Genomic DNA, 21,415 nt, shown 5'->3' with positions numbered 1-21,415 from the left:
CCAGGTACCTCTTCTCAACCCTGAACGACTACTCGGCCAGCCGCGACATCGTCCACCTCTGCGCCGAGCTGGTGGAGGCGCTGCAGGGGGTGAGCGCCGCGGCCGGCCGCGCCGCCCCGACACCCCGGGGATGGGCTCGGCGCGCACCCGCAGCCTCTGCGTGCAAGAGCTGCCACAGCTCCCGGGGCGATGGGGGGACGCGGCACGGGCYGGGGGGTCGCGGGGGCTGTTATCCCCCAGGAGCGCGGTTTTCCCGCGGGGAGCCCAGCCGGGATGGTGCCGGCACGGCCCAGGCTGCCCCGAGAAAGGGGCTCCGGCGGGCTCCCGCGAGGAGGAAGAGGAGGCACGGGCGATCCCCAAACGCGCTGGCGCCGGAGAGGGGTGCAGCCACCCGTAGGCAGCCCCAGGCTGGGCCCTTGGGTGCTGTCCGGAGCTGAGCGCCGGCCCTCGCGCTCAGCCCCACTCTCCTCCTAGGACTGCCCGGCCGACGGGAGGGCCGGCCGGATCCTGCCCATCGTAAGTGCTGGCGGTGGGCGGCGGCGGGGCGGCACCCTGGCCCCCTCCCCGGCCACGCTCAGCCTCGCTCTGTCGCCCCCAGTGCCAGCACATCGTGGGCATCTGCGAGGGCATCGTGGGCTGCAGCCCCGYGGCGCTGCTGGACTGCACGGCCGTGCTGCAGCGCGTGGAGCTGGCGCCGGCTCTGCCCCCCGCCGCCGCCGCCGCGCTGGTGAGTGCCCCGGCGCCCGCGGCCCCCCGCTCTCCCCGCCGCCCCGCTCACGGYTCCCTTCTCCATCCCCTCTCCGCAGGACCTGGAGATCATGTCCACCAGCTCCGGCCAGCACTTCRTATCCGGGACGGCCTCGGAGGTGAGCTGGGGGCTGCTCCCGGTCCTGCCCGTCCCCCGTGCCGCAATATTGCCTGCCCCAGGTGTGCCCTGGCAGGCGGGATCCCGCGCGCCACTTCGAGCCCCCCCGTCCGGCCCCCTGGCCCGGCTGAGCCCGGGCAGCTCGTCTCGTGGGTGAGCGCGGCCAGGGCTGCAGCGGGAGCCCCGCTCCGTGGTCCCACCAGCCCCTGCCCGGCTCCTGCCGGCTGCCCGTTGCCCAAAAGGTCAGCCCGGCCGGTTAATGTTTAACCCCCGCTTTGCAAAGCCCCGCTGATTTAGCCCAGCCGTGGCCCGGGGGGCGGCGCGGGCGCCTCGGGCGCTTCCCGGGGGGCAGCCGCTGCGGCGCCCGCTCCCGCCACCTCCCTCTGCCCGCAGGCGCTGCCCGAGCGCGGCTCCCCCGTCCTGCCCGGAGACGAGATCGTGCAGGTCAACGAGCAGGTCGTGGTGAGTCCGGCGGCTTCGGGACCGTGGCAGCGCCGTGGCCGGGATCGGGGGGTACCAACCCCCCCCCCCCCGGCTGCCAGAGGGCGCCGATTTCCGGGCAGGGAAATTTTGGCCAGGGAGCCCCTGCGTCGCCGGGTCTCCTAGAAAGCATCGCTCCTGCYGCCTGCCTCGCTCCGCGCCTCTCCCGGAGCGGCTGCTTTGCAGGGTGCAGGGATGCATCCGCAGAGGAGCTGTTGGAAACGTGTCCTCTGCACAGCGGGAGCCTGAAGGGGGGCCGCAAGCTCCCCAGTGCTGAGCACCGGTGCTGAGCGCCGGTGGCCGGTGCTGTTTGCAGGTGGGCTGGACACGTGCCAATCTGGAGAAGAAGCTGCTGGAGAAGCCGAGYGGGGCCACGCTGGTGCTGAAGAAGATCCCCCTCAGCCTCCCCGGCTCCCCCCAGGCTGCCAGGCAGCCGGTGAGCGATCCCAGCGCTCCCAGTACAGCCCCAGTGCTGGACTGGGTGGTGCTGGGAGGCGGGCAGGGATGCTCGGAGCTGGGCAGCTCCCACCTAGAAGCGCCGGGGGAACGTCCCCAAGCGGGACGTGCCGGCGGGGCGCAGGCTGGGACTGACGCACCGTCCTGCAGGGAGCCTGCTCGGAGGCTGCGGATCCGRCCGGCGCCGAGAGCAGCGAGCGCCCCGGCAGCCCCTCGTCGCTGAGCTCCGGGTGAGCCCCGAGCCTCGCGCCCGGGAAACGCCAGCCTTGCAAAGCCAGCGGGTGCTTGGGAGCATCCGCAGCCCGTTCCCAGCCGGSGCCGGGTGGAGAGCCCGGGCTGGGAGCACCGCGGCAGAGAGTGACGCTCGTGCAAGCGCCCGGAGAAGCTGCCAAGAGTCTTAAGGAAAAAAAAAAAAAAGGCTCTGTTTGTAATTAAGTCACTTGGTAACATTTTAATGGGGATTGGGACTATATTTAGAAATGACCCTGCTCCTCTCCCAGAATGGAAAGGCGTTCGCAGAGCCGGCGCCTGCTGCCGGCGCTTCTGTCCGAGGCAAACGGCCCGACCCCGGCTGGAGGCGCCGGATGGTGCCTTGATTTCCCCAGGGGGGCAAAAAAGCAGAGGGGCTGGTTTAGCCGGTGCCTCGCCGCTGCTCCGCGCCGCTGCTCTCCCTCCTCCCCTGCTTTTCCGGGGAGGGAGAAACGCCCGTGCCCGAGCGACCTGCGAGCTGGGCTGGCGGCGCGTGACCTGGCGCCGGCACCTCCGCGGCCGCTGGACCGGCCCCGACAGGAGGGGATTTTTACCCCGAGGGATCCCTGTTCCCTACAGCACGGCTGCCGACTGGGAATTGGGGCCTGACTTGGCACTGGACCCCACTACCGACGAGGAGGAGGAGGAGGAGCGAGACTGCAGCCTGCCCGGCCAGGACGTCGGGGACCTGGGAGCGCTCGGAGACGGTAAGGAGCGGTGGGAGGGCGTCCGGAGAAAGAGCGGTTTCTCCGTCCGGGGTACGGATCCGACCCATGGAGCGGAGAAAGGGCAGCTCGGCCGGGTCGGGGGAGGCTGAGCGCTCCGGGCTCGCTCTCCGCAGGTGCCTCGGAGGACGCGGCGGCGGGGAGAAGCGTGCCGCCGGCCAGCCCACGCTCGCCGGGCGCCCTCGCTGCCGCCAGCCCCGTGGAGCTCGGCCCCCCGGGAGCCGCCGGGAGCGGGGCCGGCAGTCGGGGCGCCCAGCCCAGCCAGCTCCCCAGTGAGGTGAGACCCGGAAAAGCGGAGCAGTGCCAAACCGGGGGGGTCTCCGGCAGGGCTGGGGATGGGAACAGGATGGGCATCGTGTCTGGCCTGAGCCAAGAGGCAAAACCCTCATCTGGGGGTTCGTTAAGCTGCTGAGCTCGATGCTGCAGGATTTGCAAAGCAGCCAGATGAGGGGGGACCCACAGGGTGGTGGGCACAGCTCGGGGTTGGGGTCTCGGCTGCACCTGGGGCTGGGCTAATGCTGTGCTGCCCYGTGCCTGCCCCATCACCTCTAATCGCCTCCATCTCCCCACCCAGGGCAGCCCCAAAACGTGCTGCAGAACCAAAGGTGAGCTCCTCAAACCCTTCGAAATGCTGCGTGGCCCCGGAGCGGAGCAGAAAGGTCCCCTGGGGCCCTGGGGCAGCTGCCGCCCGTCCCTGGAGAGGCGGTGGAGCGAGGGCCGGGGGCTGCCCGCCAGCGCTGGGCACCACCTCTCCTGCCTCCCGCAGGAGTGGCGACCAGGCTGAGCCGCCGGCGGGTCTCGTGCCGGGACCTGGGCCGGGTGGACTGCGATGGCTGGCTCCTGAAGAAGAAGGACCACGTGGGCTTCATGGCCCAGAAGTGGAAGCGTTGCTGGTTCGTGCTGAAAGGCCACACGCTCTACTGGTACAACCACCCCAACGTGAGTGGAGCCCGCTGGGCGTCCTCACTCCTTTTGGCTGGACCCTGGACGACTGGGAGATACGTGTGGGGCCAGGCAGTTTCTCCAAGCCAGAGAGCAGTGCACGGTGGTGGACCTTGCTGTGTTTCCCCAACAGGATGAGAAGGCTGCGGGTCTCATCAACATGGCCACTTACGATCTGGAAAGCACGCGGGAGCAGAAGAAGAAATAGTGAGTGGATGTCAYGGCCGTTCTCTTGGCCATCTTGCCACAGACCTTGTGGCGGTGCGGGCAGATGCTCTCCGAGGGGCTTTGCTGGCAAACCCTGCCAGGTGCCACCTGCCCATCCCAGCGCAGCACTGGAGGGGTCGTGGTTGCAYTGGTAGGACTGGCTATGTTGCGGTGCGGGATGTGCATCGCCTTCCTGGCGTTATTTGAGATGTGGCCAAGGACAGGCTGTATCCAGAGCATCTCTGACACCAGGGAAAATGGTAGCCCAAACCTGCGGGCTGGATTGGGAAAGAAAAGGCTGCTGGCATGAGGCAGGCAGRAAGGGGACTTAGGGCTGCCTATGGTCACCAGTGACCCCGGAGAAGCAGCAGCAAGCACAGCTGCCCCCTTGCTCTTCCAGTGTTTTCCAGCTCTCCCATGAGAAGTACAAGCCCTTCATCTTCGCTGCAGAAACACTCGCTGATTTGAGCATGTGAGTAAGGCTCATGCTAGTCCTGCCACAGGCATGGGCCAGATAAACAGCCCTCAGCTTGCAGCGGCTCAGACTGCAGTGGGGAGCAGGCTGGCTCTGACCGTCCATCCGTCTTTCTTCTCCCCAGGTGGGTCAGTCATCTGATAACGGCCAAAACGAAGTACACGCTGGCCCACCAGTCTGTCCCACAGAAGGAGGAAGGTAGGCTCAGCCTTTTCCGGGACATGCCATGAGTTGGGAGAAGGGGTCAGTTCATCCCAGGGATGTGGGGAGCTGRGGGGCCCAGGGTGTCCACATGGCAGCAATTCCTCGCGGTTGGGTGCCTGCATGGGGGTACTAGGAGCTTTGCCCATGACCTGGGAGAAAAGCACAGGAACTGCCTCTCCAGCTAGGAGAGGTTGGGGGGAGGGATGGGGTAGYGATGCTTAACCTGGGAGGGCTGAGGGGCAGCCTGGCCCCTGCCCCACTGCGGGGATGAGGCCGGGGTTTCCTGCTCCCCTCCAGTCCCACCGTCCTCCCTCATTGCCTCCAGACTGCTACAGCGAGACGGAAGCTGAGGACCCGGATGATGACTCTCCCAGGCACGGCTGCGATTCCGTAAGTGGCCCTGCTGGAAAGGGGACATCCTGGGGAAGGGAGAACCTCATCTCACCTTCTGCTCCATCTCTTCTCTAGCCAAAGAGAAAGCTGCAAAATGCCCCAGAGAAAGCCCAGCTCTTCCTAGCCAGTGGTGAACCCAGCAGTGCAGCCAGCAGCCCCCAGGGCAGCCCCCGGCCCTGCTCACCCATGGGTAGGTGCTGGGGGTGCTTGGGGTGGTCTGTGCCCTGCAGTGGATGGAGCCCTGTCCTCATTGAGCAAACTCATGGCCACCCTTTTGTGTGTGYGTGTGTTTGTGTGTGGTGTGGGGAGGTTAACTCGACTCCTTGCAGGCCTGTTGGGACATACATTATGGTGTCTTCAGCCTCATTTTGATCTATGGCCCAGTCTCCCCTTTGGGTTTGGGATGCTCGTGGGACAGGGTTTCAGGCAGGGCAACCCTGCGGGTGGTCAGGGTGGTTCCCATGCTGTGGTGCCCCGCTCTCACCACCTAGACTCCTCCGGGGAGGATCTCGAGAGCCTGATGCAGGGCCTGAAGCAGGGCGGGGTGTCCCTCATYGGGAGGCAGCGGTTCCTGACGGAGGAGCAGTACCGCAAATCCTTCATCAAGCGCAACAAGAACCCCCTCATCAACGAGAAGGTGCACCTGGTGCGGGCCCTGCAGAGCACACTCAAGGTGGGAGCCCCCAGTCCTCTCCAGCCCCTGCCTTGGGCCACGCTTGGCGTCCCCAAAACACTCCTTTGCTCTCTGCAGGCAAAGCTCACAGAGCTGCARGTCCTGGAGCAGCTGCTCAGCGATGCTGCGCTCACCTCAGAGAAGTTCACAAGCTGGAAGGAAGAGCACCAGGACCTGTACCAGGAGCTGCGGGAGTGGTGGGTGCGTCAGCAGGGCCAGGACCTCGACGGGGGGCTTGGGGCYGAGCCCAGCCCGCTGCAAGAAGCAGCCGAACCGTGACATCTCACCAAGACCTGCCACTCCTTCCTGGCTGGACATCTCCAGCACACATCTCTCCCATGAAAAAACACCGTGCTGCAGGAGCAAAGAGGATGCTCTGCCTGTCCCAGCTGGTCCCATGGCATGGGATAGTTGTGCAGCAGGAGGGGTTTGTGTCATTTTTGAAGGCAGAGACTTGAGTATGGACTTTTGTGTGAGAAGTGGCTTCTGCTACCTCTCCACTCGTTGAAACAAGACATTGCTGAGACAGCATGGAGTCTTGCTTTCTTCAAGGACATTTTGTCTTGGATCCACACTGGCAACAAGGGCCTTTTCCTGGAGGAACGTGGCCCTCACGCCCCTGACTCGTCTGCCAGCATGGTGCCTGCARTTGGCCAGGCCTGGGTCCCTTCTGCTGTAAATAAAACTATGTCAATGAAGCCTGATTATGTTTTGTTCTCTATGAAATGTCCCTATGATGACAGCCAGCCCCTGCAATGCCATGCACCACCTTCCTCCTCTGTCCTCCTGGGCCTGGGGCATCCCTCCATCCTCCACATCCTGCTCTGCTCTCCCGTGAGGTGAGCCAGCTCCAGGGGGACAGGGACAGGCTTCGGCAGCACTGCRGGAGCCGGGGAGGGCGATGAAATGGGGAAGGTCGCCTCCTGGGCTTCATGGAGCTCCTAGGGGGCAGCGGGAGCTTGAGCCGCCCCTCCTCCGTGCCCCCCTACCCCTCACAGACGTGCCACAGCTCCGCCAGCGGCCCTCGCTGAAGGAGGCGTTGTGGGGTAGCCGTGCCACCCACAGCAGCTCCCAGCCCACGGGGGCCACCCCCAGCGCCGCCGCCGCCRCCTCTCCGAGCGAGAGGGTCGGAGACCCCGCGGCAGGCCGAGGGCAGCGCAGGCCTCGCCGGGCTGAGGCGTGAGGGAGTGCGGCCAACCCGGCACGGCGAGCTGGGGCAGGGGGAGCGCGCGGGGAACCGTGTGGGGCAACGTGTGGGAAGATGCGTGAGGAACCGTGTGGCGCAACGTGTGGGAAGACGCGTGAGGAACCGTGTGGGGCAACGTGTGGGAAAACGCGTGAGGAACCGTGTGGGGCAACGTGTGGGAAAACGCGTGAGGAACCGTGTGGGGCAACGTGTGGGGCGAGCGTGGGGCTGAGGCAGAGCTCCGCCGCCTCCATCTTCCCTCCTGCAGCGCCGGGCGCGGCACTGCGCAGGCGCGGGGGGGAGGAGCCAGGGAGCGGGGCGCGGCCAAGCGGCGGGGGGCGTGGTCTCAGGGAGTGGGGCGTGGCTTAGCGAGGGGCAACACTGCTCGCGCCGCTCTTTCAAGCAGCCTCCCACCCACGAGCCCTACGGGTCGCGGCTGCAGACAGTATTCCTCTCCCAGAAGCCGTCGCTGCCCCGGCGAAGCTCTGGGGCGGGGATGGGCATTGCCAGCGAGCCAATGAGAGAGCGGGGTGGGAGGGGCCGGCGCGCGCGATAGGCTGCGGGCGAGGGGAGGGTGCCTCCCCCTCCCCAGTCCCCTTCCCCCCCGCCCCGCGCGGCTGTAACGGTCGCGGCGCGCGGGGGCAGCGCGAGCGCTGCGGCGGAGCCAGGTGAGGGAGCCGGGCCGGGCCGGGCCGGGCCGGGCCGAGCCGAGCCGAGCCGAGCGGGCCCGCCTGCCTCGGGGGACGGGCTCTGTCTCGAGGCAGAGCTCCTCCCGGTGTTTTTTTTACTCCCCCCCTTCAGCCCCTTGAGGCCGTTTTTCACCCCTGCCCTGGGCAAGTCAGCGCCTCTCCCCTCACCGGGACCAGAGGCTGCGCTTTGGGCTCCGCCTTTCCCAGGCCAGTGGGGTCCAGCCGGCCCCTAGGGGCAAATCGCTCTCCTTCCTCCTAGCCCTTGGGGTCCCGCCCGTTCTCCACGGACCAGTCCCCCCCCCTTCCAATCCCCCCGAGCCCCTAGGGTCCCTCTCCTCCCCCTCAGGGACCATTCACCGTCCCCTCCCTGGGGTCAGGCTGCCCTCCCCTCGAGACTAAACTGCCTCCTCTCCTCCCTCTCGCACCAAATCATTGTTCTCCTCAGCCCCTTAGGCCAAATCATCCCTTTCCTAGGAGCAAATAACCTCCCGTAGGCATGAGTCACTGCCCCCACCTCCGCCCCAGCCTCCTGTGGTCATACCATATCTCTCCACACTCTTCCTCTACATCAGTGTACCCCTACTCCCCTTCTCTTCGCGATCCATCTTTCCCCTTCCTTTTCCTCCCTGGTTTCTTTCATTTTGCACGTGAACGTGTCCCTTCCCGTACTGTCTGCAGGATTTGCCTTATGCCCACTACTGTAAGCGGCTGGTTTAAAGGATAGTGTGCATGCTGTCGAAAGGGGGCGGTGGGTTTTTGTGAGAGGGTGGTGGTGCTGCGCAAGAGGTGAATGCCTTGGTTGTTTTGTCTCTTCTACTTCAACAGTGTACCCTTGAATTTCCCTGGTAAAACTGGTTGGCTGTAAGTGTTGGAGACTGAGATTTAGTCTTGGTGATTTCAGAAACATACCTAAATAAAAACATAACAAACCCTGTATTTAGCTAAAAGCTATATCTTACTGCCTTGCTATATGAGTAAAATGCCACTACAGGTTAATTCCCTATCCGATTACATTCCTAATGTTTAATCTTGTGGCTGTTGTAACATCAGCGTATATATGTTTTTTAAGTATGCATGGCTTCGAAAGAGCTGGCAAATGAGCATTTGGTGTTTGACTGGTGAAGAGGAGAGAGGCTTTGAATTTTCACAGTAAAGACTGAGAACTGTAAATTATATTCACATACGAGGCAGAAAATTCCCTGCCTGAGGTACTTTAATAAGCAGATAAAGTAAACCAAAGCTCTAGATAGATAATGATTGCCATTTATGGTACAAAAATGCTGTTTTGAATTACTGTATTTCTGGATGTAGTTGCCCAGTGACCTCTACAGAGGGCAGAAATGAACTGTTTTAATGTTAAGAATTTTAAAGGGAATTTTTTAGCCTCTATAGACATAGAGGCAATATGTAGATACCATGGCGACTGCTGCTCTATAAATAACTATAATGAGTATAACGCATGCCCCAGTTGAAAGGTTCTGCTGAACAGCTGCGTACCTGAAGAATGTTACAAACAGGAACTCTTCTTATTTCTCAGACATGAAGAAAACCTACAATAACTGCACCTTTCTTAAGTATTGATTTCAGTATTAAATACTTTTAAGTTTGCATCTTGCAGGGATGGAACGGAGGTAGCTTCAGGAGGAGAGGCTAAGTAAATAAGAAACACTGTATTAAGATGAGTCTCTTGAATGAAGGCTAGCTGATCCATGTCTACTCTTTGCTTGGTTAGTGGCAACAGGGTTTGGTTTATACTGATTTAAAATATGTTTTTTATTTACTGTACTCTAGCTGATTGGAACAGGTAAGATGGCTGCTCTTGAGAAACATCCAGACCTGAGGCTCCAGCAGATCAATCCATTGGGTAAGGACAGTCTTTTCTTCAAAGCCATGCTTTTTTTTTCCCCCCTAAAGGCTTTTATAGCAGTGAGAGGGGAGTCTTATTCCTGCAAAATAATAAAATTGCATGAGTATCCAGAGGCAGAGCATCACTTGCTAGTGGATATGTCTCTTGAATGATAGCTGATAAATTGGAAGACGTTTTTAAAGGTTAATATGAAAACGTGTCTCTGCCATTACCAGTACTGCTGTGTGCCAACATTGCTGCTGCTCTTTCAAGTACTAGAGCACCAGTTTAGTGTAATATCACCCAACTTGTCAGTAGGAGTATAATTCACTGCTCTTGCATCCTGACTTCCRTAAGAAGACTGACTTTCAGTCTCCTGCTATTTCTCTATATTTGCTACCATTCCCTTTTGCAAAAGGAAAGATTTCCTGAGCAACAGTATGGAGAGTCCACTAAGGATCAGTTTGTTTCTAGGTAGAAAGAATAATTATTTATGGATTAATTAGGTGCAGTAAAAGGCTTTTCAGCAGCAGGAGGTAGCTTTAGACTTGGTGGCTAAAACATAAATATCACGGACTTTCTCTCTAGACCCCAGTGCCAGTCAGAAGAGTCATTTCATGGAGACTGACTGGAAAACACCTATGTTGTCTGCAAAGTTCCAGAGTCGCATCAGTCGCTGTTCCAGCGTGGCTGACAGCGGGGACGCGGGCATTGGGACCTCCTGCTCAGACAGCACAGAAGGTGAGTTATGAACACATTATCATGCAGTAACATTGAAAGATTTTACATTTTCTTTGAAAGACCAACAAACCATTAAATAGCCCAGTGTTATTGAACCCCCAAATGTGAAACTCAAAGAGAGTGGAATTTGTAATGATGTTTTGAAACCATTTCAAAACCAGTGCCTCAATACATAGATATGTTGCCTAATATATAAGCAAGTGACCAAGGGACTTGCTGTTTCTCTAACCTACGGTTCAGTTAAAATACATTTTAACTGTAGTAAGCATTTTTAACCAACTAAAAGAGGCATCTTAGTGACCTGCTGTTTTAATATTGACATACCAGTGATTTATCAGCAAGTCTGTTTGGTGTTTTTTTTTAAGAAATAATTTATAGGTGCCTCTAGAGAATTCAAATCAGTGTCATTTGCACATGTCTTACCTGTGCTAAAGCTATGTACTTTTCACAGAGTAAGACTTGAGCATTGCACTCAGTTAAGGTACATTATGTACAATTACTTGTCTCAGCATTCCTTTCTACCTGTATTTTCATCTTCATTTGTGAAGGTGACATAGAACACTACCGATTCTCCCTTCAGCAGTGAGGAGGCTTGTGTTTTCCTTAATACAATACACTTCACACCTTAATGCTTCTCACAAGCTCTACTGTGCATTTTGAATGAGCTATAGTTCTTAATAACGTAAGAGTTGAAAAGAAGGCTTTTCGAAAAGTCTGACTTGTGGAAACATTATTAGAGTGCATGTTTAAGTGTCATCTAGCCTCTCTTAGGATAGTAAAACATCCAGTTGCACATTGAGAGCAGGAGGGTGGTGACTTTTCTTTAAGAAATTGCCCTTCTGAATGTTGGTGTGTTGTAGCCTTGTTCCTAAAAGCTTAGGCTGAACTGCAGGCCCGACAGTTGGCTGAACCATACTGACTTTCAAGTCAGTACATTAGTTATAAATGTCATTACAGTAACCCTAACCACATTCAGGGAACTGACTCCAGCATCTGTATGTAGCTTGCTGGTCAGAGAACTCAAGTTCCTCGTAGTGATATTGGACTATAGCTTTAGAAGCTGAAAACAAATTGTACTTTTTCTTCTGTGTTTGCCAGAGTGAATGTTTTGTGACTGCTTGGTGGCAGGGTGTTCACTATATGAAGGAGTTCCTAGGCAGAGCCAAGCAACGTCTAAGGAGATTTTCTGCCTCTCTTGTTATTTTTTGAAGATAGAATCTATGCCTTTATTCTGAGAGCTTTCCAGCAGTTTGATGCTGGTCTTTGCAGAATCTTGTTTGTTGTAATTGAATGGTAACCTTTTATTCCTCCTTATAGCAATGCTGCTTTGAGGTTACAAACACGTGGAAATGTGACCTTGCTGTCTTGTTGTTGGATTAGAGAAACATCATGTGGGGATGGGCCTTTAGCCAAAGGCATGAAGAAAACAAGTTTGGTATCTGGGAGAAACCTGAATTTAATGTGTTGTACAATGTGTCAGGAGGAGAGGGAACAGGCATTTCAATGTTGCCTTTCTCAGCTCTTGCTGTTGCTGTATTGAAATCTGAGACTTACTAAGAATAACTCTGTATTTCCATGTAGCCAGGTTTGGTGTGTGCCTGACAGGGCAGAATCACGTTGTTGTGTGTGTGCTGTGCTCTATCTCATTTCCTGTGGCAGTAAGGCAAGAGCCATTACTCCAGCCTCTAGAAAAAGCTCTTTTGCTGCAGTGTCCTGGAGGAGTTCGAAGGTCAACTGCTTCGTGATGTAGTGTTCAGCTATGTTTGAAGCTCATCATGGGCTTAGTAAAGGCTCCAGTTAGCTTTGGTTACAGTTCAGAGCCACTGAGCTGCGGGACGGGCAGAACAGAATCAAGGACTTGGTGTTCAGTTGAGTAAGTCTCAGTCTTTTTATTCAATTTAAAGGCTGTGATTTTTAAACAAGTAGAAAGATAACCTTATTGATTGAAGATTATATTATAGAAGAGTGGCTTAAAAACAAAGGGTTAAAAACATGTACTGAGCTGTGACTTGGATTCTCCTTGTGGTTTATTATAGTAGGAAAATGTCAACAGGCTCCTGAACTTCTTTTGAGGCAGAGCACAGATATGCCTTAGTCATGCTGCTGTATGTCAGCTACTGCTGCTTAGGAGGAGACGTTCAGGGGAAAAGAATTGCTTTTTAAAATTATTTAGGAAAGCTGTTCAGCAGAGAAGTGGTGGTTTAGGTCAGAATATTTTCAGAATCATAACTAAAGCATCACACTTCTTTCTCTAGACTTTTGCAACTCCAGTAATGGTTCCTCATTCCAGCCCATCAAAACTCAAGTGACCATCCCAACAGCCCATGTTATGCCTTCTACATTGGGTGCCTCACCCTCCAAGCTCTGCTCAGCAGGAGAACAGAGCTGTTCACAGAATACTTCAAAACCTGCTGTGCCAGGATCTGCTTCTGAACACTCGGGACTCATGAGAAATGGAGACTTTAATGCTGGGAAGACATCTCAGGTACCCCCCGGAGATCTCTTGCATCTCTATGGGGCTTCAGGGGAAAATGGTTTTGAGCAGTCCTGGCATCCTGCTTCTGATCACATGAGAACAGAAAGTGCTTGGAAGTTCGACACCCCTGCTATAGAACGTACCTTTAATCAGTCTCTCTTTCTGGATAGTTTGTGCACTGACCCTCTGCACAAGTTCCAGAAGTTCCATCTGAACTCTGGGACGACTGAGGCAGCAGAGGATCATTATAAAGTGCTGCCAGAGAGTAAGCAAGCAGCAGGGGCTAATGGAGTCTGTGAGCCCCGAAATGGAACGTGGCCGAATGGGAGCAGGGTGATGCCAGCAGGACTCCAGGCCAACAGTGTCTTTTCAAAACCCGTAACTTCTCCATCCCGAGCATGGATGAAAGAAACCTGCACGCTGCACCCACATGAGAGGGTCTACGAACTCAGTGCTTGGAAGCAACAGTTGGAGAACGTGCGATTGCAAATAGAGCAAATGCAGGTAGGGAGCTACTTGTGTAAATGTTTAGTCTGAAACCATTCCTCTTTTTAGTAGTGAATCATTGTTGTGGGCTTATGAAGCAAGGTGGGAGATGTCTCATACTTCTCCTTGTCTTAGGCAGAAAGTCTCTTAATCATCTGTTTTTACAGCAAGCTACGTCACAGGTATCATTTGTCATACTGCTTGTGTAGAGCAACCCTGTATAATGTTACAGCACTGCGCAGTAGTTTAGATCAAGAGGTAGAATATCCTGTCCACCAGAACTGCAAAGGAAACATATGGCAAGAAGTTGTTAACAGTTTACTTCATAGGATAATTTTACTCTGTATGTAGAGATAATAATTCCTGAAAAAAAATACATAAAATTAACTACAGTTTAGTAGATGGAGGCAATTTATCAGCTCCCACCAGCTGTATGCTAATAGTGACAAAGTGTTTCCAGTGAGACAGCACAGTGATCTAAAATTAATTGTTAATCTCCAGTTGTGCTTGGGCAAAGTTACTTGTTCTTGGACATCGGCACAGACTGAAATAGCTGTCCTGGCATGCAGATGAGCACACAGTGTGCAAAATAGCTTTAGTAATGTTGCAATTACCTCTGTGGAACATAAACCTCTCCCTCCTTATTTTGTCTCCTCTTTCAGTTACAAAATGGAGCTGCCTGCCATCATCCCTCGATGTATTCTCTTTCATTGCCTTCAGCTGATCCAACCCAGTGGATCAATATCTTGAACTCCAATGAAAACCTCCTCAAGGAGAAGGAGCTCATCATTGACAGGTGAGASGTTGACACTGAAGTGTGGGTTAAGGACTCCAGGGTATTTTGTTTTGGAAGAGGGAGGGTTATTAAAATATGAAAGAAAGCTCTTGTCTCACTCCTACACATTTGAGGGTTTTTTGCCATAAGGAATGTAGATACCTTTGAGTATGGTCCAGTTTTTGCAAGCTCTCTTCTCATCCTCTCAGTTGTGAGATCCAGAAGAATTCAAATGAATTTTGGTTATGATTTTTCCCTGTTTTATAATGGATAAAAAGTTCTATTCACATCACAGTATCTRGAATCTTGAAACTACTGCCTGCTTGCTTGAACTTTTGGGGAGTTCTTAGAGACCTTTATAATAAACTTGTTCTTTGAGTTTGGGCTGGCAAACAAGGCTTCTCATACTTAGTGGTAGTGTTCCATAAGCTTTTTCAAAAGTGATAATGCAAAACTGCCTTCAGCATTTGGACTGTGTATTTCTTCTCTGCTTGCTCATTTTGAGCTTTGTGATGTCTGAGCTTTTTATCCATCTGCTCTGCAGTCAAAGTAGAGTACTACAAAGCATGCAAGGCCTGAATGTTTTAAGCATAATCACTGTTGAGGGAGAAGCATTTTTTGAAGGACAGGAGGGAAGGAAGTTTTATGCAGGGCTGTGAAAGTGCAAAATGAGACATCTTCTGGACTATTTCTCTGCAGGCCAGCTCTGAGTTAGTTATCTTCCTGTTGTGATTGTCACCATTCCTCATGTAGTACTAATTGAAAAGTTGTAGTGGTGCTCTTTACATTTTATTGCTTTCTACTAGCATTAAAAACAAGGTCTACGCTTGAACAGCCTGTTACCTGTTTTTTACAGGCAAAGACAACACATTTCCCAGTTGGAGCAGAAGGTTCGGGAAAGTGAACTGCAGGTTCACAGCGCCCTGCTTGGCTGTCCAGCACCTTATGGAGATGTCTATATGTTGAGAATGCAGGTAATCAAATGCAATGGGATATCTTTGGGAAATACGTATAGAATCCAGTGGCCCTAACGTATCTCATGAGGTATTTCCCTGACTAGGAAGGCCATATACAATTAAGATTATCCTTTGTTTGTGGTCTCAGTTATCTGTGATCTCTGAGATCCTCCATGACTCTCCAGATTTTAAGCCCTGAACTACTAAATTTTGTTTAGAAGCTGTGCTAGTGATGCAAATGTCTGACAGCACTGRCAAGAGCTATTCCAGATACCAGAGTGCGTAAGAGGAGCAGAATGATATTTGGGAGTTATGATGACTGAGAACATAGCTTTGAGACAAGTTGGTTGCTTAGTGTCAGTTTGTAACTGTTAGCTTTGATGGGCAGAATTCACAGGCTGTCTCTGTCTGCAGGAGCTGCAACGGGAGAACACCTTTCTCCGAGCACAGTTCACAGAGAAGACTGAATCCCTCAGTAAGGAAAAGATTGAACTGGAGAGAAAACTGGCTGCTGCAGAGGTGGATGCTAAGCTGATCCGGGAGACATTGAAGGAAACTATGCAGAAACATGCAGAGGAATTAAAGAAACAGGAAGAAAGGGTAGGATCCCATTGCTGTAGAGATATGGCGAGATCTCCTCCCTCCCCAGCCCCCCAACATACAGAAGAATATAGAAGCTGACATAATGCATAAGCGAATGAAAGTTTTCTGTGGTGAGATGTTATTGCAGGTGTCTTCTAATTTCCCTGTAGAGTACTTTGGTTTATAAGCAAAAAAGCTCCCTCCTGCAGTTAGAAGTACTTTAATACCTCTTTTAACCAGAGAAAAAGCTTGTGTTAGGCTAAGTTGGTAGAAATGCTGCTGAGGTAAAATGATCTTGTATTTTGGTGATGAGTACTGTAGAGACAGATAAATGAATGGGCGTATAGAGGACTGAAGAATACGCAACAGTTTTAAACTAAACTGTCTTTGCAGGTAAAGGGAAGAGACAAACACATTAATAATCTGAAAAAGAAATGCCAGAAGGAATCTGAGCAAAACAGGGAGAGACAACAGAGAATTGAGACTCTTGAGCGATACCTGGCTGATCTACCAACTCTTGAGGACCACCAGAAACAGAGTCAGAGGGTAAAAGTTTTTTTTCCAGGAGTGATGATAACTCTTTAGATGTTTGCTCATGTGGCTCTTCTACAGCTGCAGATAATCCCCTGGGCAGCTGCACAAGTGAAGTTGCAGTATGCCCTGTTGGAAGGAGGAATATTCTGAGCTGTAGTTGAGAACTGTCACATGGATAGTGAAAACTGCATTGTAATTGCAGTTGAAATGTGTGTGTGATGAAACACCTGGGAGGTCTTTAAAGTGTTGTGATCTTCGTTGCAGCTGAAGGAATCCGAACTGAAGAGCACTGCTCTGCAGGAAACAGTGTTGGCACTGGAAACGCAGCTTGGAGATGTCCGGGCTGCCTTCAGGGAACAAGAGATGCAGATAGAAACCCAAAAACGCAAAGAACTGGAGCTTCTTTCCTCTGTGCACAGGTAAAAGTCTGAAGGACTTAGGGAGCTTCATCTTAGCATTGAAGGAATCACAGCACTAGAACAGTCATCAGTCAGCACAGCCACTGTCCCACCTGTCAGAACTGGGTTACCTTGGGTTTGTTATGGTTGTCACCAAATGCACTGTGTTCAAATCCTGCGTGCGAAGAGTGAAGGTAGGGGAGCAGATCCAGGTGGSTGACAGCAAGGGTACCCGTATTTGTCATCTAGGTTTGTCCGTATCTTCTGGTTATTGCTTTCAATTGCAGCTCCTTGCTCAGTGGAACTATGTAATACGCAATCATGGTGTTGCTGCAAATGCCCCAGTATGAGGGGCAGGGTATTGTCAGGGGGTGGAACTCCCTCCTTTGCAGCCTGTGTGCTGTGCAAGGTGGCCTGCAAACAGGGCAGCAGTGACGTCTTCTGCTAACAAGGGGGAAACACCCCAGATAAAGCTGCTTTTCTCATGGTGTTCTGCTGATTTCAGCTTGCAGGACAAGATGCAGCAGTGTGTAAAGAATGCAGAGAGAGGACCCCCTGCCCATGATGGGGAGAAACAGAAAGTAGAAAATGATTCTTTGAAGAAGGAATGTGACTGCCTCAGGAAGGTAACAGGCTCTCCCAGCTGGGAGCGGTGTGGAGTTACCATACTTTTTTCCTTCCACTGGGTCGCACCAAGAAATGAAATCAAGGACTTTTGCATTAGTAGGCAGTCATAATTGCCATGGAAGAGCTGTTACTGGCATTGCAAACTGAGGAAGCAAAGTTGCAGAATGCAGAAAAGGGGAGGAAAACCACAAGAATGTAACTTCTTGTCTTTTTACAGCTGATACTTCTAATGATGCCTTTCATCGGGGCATCTACATGCTCTGCAAACAAATAGTAATTTACGCATTAAGTGGGCAGGAGAGAGAGGAGGAGAGGACAAACTGTCCTACTGAAGGAGATATTGCTGAAAGAGTCTGTGTAGCCTATTCTTAGTGGCCTCTACTTTTGATTTCAGATTGCAGACAAACAGCAGAAGAAGATGGAGCAATTGTCCTTGCAAGTAAAGGTGAGAGGCTATTGTGGAGGGCTCTAGAACTTGATAACTTGCTTATAAGGTGAATTAGACCTACTTCTTTCCTGTGGTCGGTTCCAGAGCCTGGAAGAACAGGTGGCTCAGGAAGAGGGGACAAGCCAAGCTCTGAAAGAGGAGGCGATGAGGAGAGAGAATGCACTGCAGCAGCTCCGAACTGCTGTGAAAGAGGTCAGAGCGTGGGAACACTTTGAGTGCCAGTGCACAACAGTTGAACGATAAATTGTCTTTGTCTTAATTTGCAGTCAGCAGCTCAGTCTATCCTGCCTCCTGCCAGTCAGTTGCCCTGTCAGTGCTTTGGAAGGAGCTCTTCTCTGTTCAGAAGGAGGAGAAAGACTGCCTCGAATGGCTTGGGCTGCCAGTTGTGGTGCTGGACACCGAGCTGGCCGGTGGGGGGCAGCACCACAGTGAGCATGGGCCCAAATTGGGCTGCAGGATGGGACTGAGCCCCAATCTGAGGCCTAAAGGAAGCTAAGCTCCATGGCAATCCCTGAGGGCAGGGATGGCCTGTGTCATGGTGAGAGGTTGGTGCACAACCTGGAAGCTTTTCTGTTGCACTGCGCCTTGGCACGGCCAGTGCGGTGTCATGGGTGCTTCCTGTCTGAGCCAGGAAAGCTGACTGCTCACATCCTGTAGGACTGGCACTTGTGTACTGCTCATCTGGCTGGAGTCTGGAGAGCCTTATGCAAACCTGTTCCTCCTGTCCTTGGTGCTCCCGTTATCATTGAGTATTTGCTTTAAGTTGCTTTAAGGCTGATAGTTTTGTACTGAGTGACCATTAATCTGCTGTGGCCATTTGTTCAGCTTTCTGTGCAGAACCAGGATCTCATTGAGAAGAACCTGACCCTTCAGGAGCGAATCCGGCAGGCAGAGCTAACCCAGCCGCTCCCTGGTGAGACAGCCCACCTCACCCAGGAGTTACACAGCGAGTTGGCCAGGTGCCTGCAGGATTTGCAGTCTGTCTACAGCATTGTGACTCAGAGGGCTCAGGGCAAGGATCCCAATCTCTCTCTGCTTCTGGGCATTCACTGTAAGTATGCAGAGCGATGGCATAGCAAACCTTCCGGGTGGGCTGGGGTAGAATTAAGTAATATCTATATTATAAGATTMTCATCTTTTTTTGTGGTTAGCAAGCTCTAAAAATTGATACTTTCTTGCAGTAATAACTGAATGTTGTGTAGTACCTCTGTTGCAAGCCAATGTGTTTTGATTTTTCTGGCTCATTTGCAAATGCATGGCACCCTTGCTCAGAATTGCACATCTGAGGTGACTCCCTTCTCTGACTCCACAGCTGTGCAGTACTCGTCTAAGGAGAAGGACGACTTGCTGAGCCCTGATGTACTTGCAAAAAAACTGACGGAGGTAAAACAGCTTCACAAAGAGGTAGAGGACTTAAGGACGGCAATATCTGACAGATATGCCCAGGAYATGGGAGACAATTGCATCACCCAGTAAAGAACATGCTCTCCACAAAGTAAGACAGGAAATGAAGACTTGAAACACTTAGGAGACTAGAGCTCCTGCAAATGAAAACTTATTCAGCACTTTACCATCCCATTGCTTGGGTACAAGATGTGTGGCTTATCCATGAGAAATTGGGGGGTTTATTTCCAGAAGTGTTTAGCTGCTGACTGGCTAACTGGAATCTTTCAGGGCTTCGGTGATGGGCTTTGTAGTAGCTTTGATCTTGTGGAATGTGTTTGTGCTGTATTTGCTGGAGCTGGTATGGTCTCTGAGTCTGGGAGATGGATTCTGAACTGCCTTCCAGGCATGTCATACACTGAACATTCAAGTGTAACAGTTTAAACTAACACCAGGAGCAAACATATGCCCTGGTCTTTCTGATAAATTCTCTATGCCGATCCTGTGCGACTAGTAAGACCAGAGTATTATCAGACGTGTTCAGGGGATATTTGCATATTTCACACTACAGCTAATTATATCGAGGTGCTACAGGMTTGTCGAATCCGTATGTGCACAGGTCTGGCTTGGGTGCCTGTGCAGCCATTTGTGGAACAGGACCTGCGTTGTTCAGGGTAAATGCAACTGGAGTCTTTCAGTGGCCAACAGAATTTGGGTGATAAAGTGACACTAAAAGACTCTGAAAATGCTACTCCTGAGCACTGTTACCCTAGAAGCCTTAAACCTTTCATCTCCTTGAGAAAACACTCTGAATGTGGGTTTGAATCTGACTGCAGAGGAAGTAAATGGATGCTGAAGTGCCTTAATGTGCTAGAGAAACTTCCTCTCCACAAACTGTTTTGTGCCTAATGCATCTGCTGGCAGGGAGAGGAATTGTTCTGTTTCTTGTAGCAGCCCTTAAAGYCATCGCAAACAATCCTGCAGAGCCTTGAATGTACCTTACCCCTGCCTGGGCTGCAGAGAGCCTCTGTGCAGGGGACCCTGCTGCAGGCCAGCAGGTACATACCTCTGCTAGGCTCTCTGCCTGCTGCTTGTTAGGGGAAAGGCTATTCCGGTCTTAAAACTGCAGCGGGATCATACAGCGGTCTGGATCTGAGAGTTTTTCCTGCTGCCTGTGAGGCAGTGAGTGCTCAGGCTTTGTTCTAGCCCATTCTCTGGGAGCTCCCTACTCCCCTGTTAAATAACTGGATTGTGAAGTAAATCAACCTTGGATGTGGTTCATTCTTTGTCACAGCCTTTTTGATCTTGGTTATGACTGCACAGTACTGAGTGCTTGCCTGAGACAACGCTTTGGTACTAACGGTAAAACTTTGTGCTTGTCATCTCATTTTTGTCTCACAAGCTAAGTCAGTTGTACAATAAGGGGATGAAACAGCCAAAACGCTCCTGTCCATTYGGTTGCTCCTGGTTCACACCGAGGTTGTGAGCCCTAGCTTTGTGAGGATGCTTTCGTAATTCCTTCGTATTAAAAATTAAGACCAAATCTTTTTTTTTTCCCCTCAAAGTCTGGTGATTTACAGGTGTTTGTGGCAACAGATCGATTAGTATGTCATCCCAAGCTACCCCCAGCATGGCATGTGGAGCGAGCGTAGCCAGGTCACTGTTGGACAGCTAGCTGTTAGCCTATTCCTYGCCCTCTCAGCATCTTGAGAATTTGTTTCTGGGCATGTCTGTTCCCAGACTGCTGTTGCCTTGTACTGAGTTAAATGTGGGCCAAGGCTATTTCTTGAAGTCATTTGTCCTGGCTTTTGGGGGCCCTCTAGGCATGAGGGAGGAGAGCAGCTCTAGCTGTGAAAGTTGCGCTCTCCTGCAAGCTGGCAGTGTGCTGTTTAACACTATCCATTTKCCCCGTGTTTTCTTTGGGGTGTAAGGGGGAGATCATCTGGTTCCCAGGTGCTGTATGGGAACACAYTTGCCCTCTGTCCTCACAGAGAACTGGCTGTGGAAACAAAATTGTGGTGTTAAACTCCATCTCGGCCAACATTTGGAGCCTATTTCTGTCCCCGGCCCTGTGGTGGGGTCCTGCGGCTGGGCTGGCTGTGTCAGTTTTGGGGCCCTCAGCAAGTCCCACCTTTCGTGGTGCTCAGGCTGTGTGTTCTTGCCTGCAGGGAAGAGAAACCTTCCCATGTCATCCTTTTGCAGATCTGTCTGGCTAAGATGGCAGTCCCACCTGCCGTACATGTGTCTGCCTGTCTCCATGCTGGGGAAATCTTGGGCTTTTGGTTACGGTTCAGGACACAGGGAGGCAAGACCATGTCCCTTGCCTTGTCCTGTYGCTCGTGCAGCTGATGTTTGATCGGATCCCTACTGTCTGCCTTGTGTTGAGTTCTCCCTTGTCAAGTTAAGCGCTGATCTATTTATAAAAGCGTTTGTCTTGCCCACTTGTTTGTACTAAATATTTTGAATATAAAATAAAGCTGCTCTGCTCCACTTGCGCAAAGCAATTCTGTGGGCAGCTGCGGGGCGGCCGAGTAAGGAGGGAACCGCGCTGGCTGCTCGGCGCCGGGCCTGGGCGCGCAGGACGGCCGGCGGCGGCGGCGGCTCCCCGCGGGCGGCGGC

At 52.8% G+C, this 21,415-nt stretch overlaps 2 protein-coding genes across 4 annotated transcripts in view; both read left to right on the top strand.

Moving 5' to 3' along the window:
• CNKSR1 (connector enhancer of kinase suppressor of Ras 1) overlaps nt 1-6,035 on the top strand; it is a 7,922-nt gene extending 1,887 nt beyond the window's left edge. Inside the window, exons 2-19 of the mRNA XM_085305129.1 lie at nt 5-89; nt 475-516; nt 599-727; nt 774-866; nt 1,259-1,327; nt 1,662-1,781; nt 1,952-2,031; nt 2,279-2,757; nt 2,892-3,052; nt 3,350-3,380; nt 3,542-3,714; nt 3,851-3,924; nt 4,325-4,396; nt 4,524-4,597; nt 4,929-4,993; nt 5,072-5,186; nt 5,488-5,669; nt 5,748-6,035. Of these exons, the coding sequence (XP_085161255.1) occupies nt 5-89; nt 475-516; nt 599-727; nt 774-866; nt 1,259-1,327; nt 1,662-1,781; nt 1,952-2,031; nt 2,279-2,757; nt 2,892-3,052; nt 3,350-3,380; nt 3,542-3,714; nt 3,851-3,924; nt 4,325-4,396; nt 4,524-4,597; nt 4,929-4,993; nt 5,072-5,186; nt 5,488-5,669; nt 5,748-5,948 (2,245 nt within the window). The 3' untranslated portion in view covers nt 5,949-6,035. The remainder of the gene's footprint in view (nt 1-4; nt 90-474; nt 517-598; nt 728-773; nt 867-1,258; nt 1,328-1,661; nt 1,782-1,951; nt 2,032-2,278; nt 2,758-2,891; nt 3,053-3,349; nt 3,381-3,541; nt 3,715-3,850; nt 3,925-4,324; nt 4,397-4,523; nt 4,598-4,928; nt 4,994-5,071; nt 5,187-5,487; nt 5,670-5,747) is intronic.
• Nucleotides 6,036-7,464: 1,429 nt separating this feature from the next.
• Nucleotides 7,465-21,286, top strand: CEP85 (centrosomal protein 85). Of its 3 annotated transcripts, none has more exons than XM_085304996.1 (14): nt 7,465-7,523; nt 9,336-9,408; nt 9,979-10,131; nt 12,387-13,111; nt 13,756-13,889; nt 14,725-14,842; nt 15,239-15,424; nt 15,800-15,952; nt 16,205-16,359; nt 16,844-16,964; nt 17,360-17,410; nt 17,498-17,605; nt 18,239-18,464; nt 18,726-21,286. In XM_085304996.1, exons 2-14 carry the CDS (start codon nt 9,354-9,356, stop codon nt 18,887-18,889), a joined length of 2,349 nt encoding a protein of 782 aa, XP_085161122.1. In that variant the 5' UTR covers nt 7,465-7,523; nt 9,336-9,353; the 3' UTR covers nt 18,890-21,286. The 3 variants fall into 3 exon arrangements, with proteins under 3 accessions (XP_085161122.1, XP_085161121.1, XP_085161123.1); XM_085304995.1 differs by lacking the exon at nt 7,465-7,523 and adding an exon at nt 7,756-8,244; XM_085304997.1 differs by lacking the exons at nt 7,465-7,523; nt 9,336-9,408; nt 9,979-10,131 and adding an exon at nt 11,785-12,004.
• The last annotated feature ends 129 nt before the right edge of the window (nt 21,287-21,415 follow it).

The sequence above is a fragment of the Rhea americana genome, unplaced genomic scaffold (genome assembly GCF_003343005.1).
Source record: "Rhea americana isolate MKP2758 unplaced genomic scaffold, rheAme1 scaffold_215, whole genome shotgun sequence".
Taxonomy (NCBI): Eukaryota; Metazoa; Chordata; class Aves; order Rheiformes; family Rheidae; genus Rhea; species Rhea americana.
Note: the sequence above shows the minus strand (reverse complement) of the source record. Positions and strands in the feature narration are given on the sequence as shown.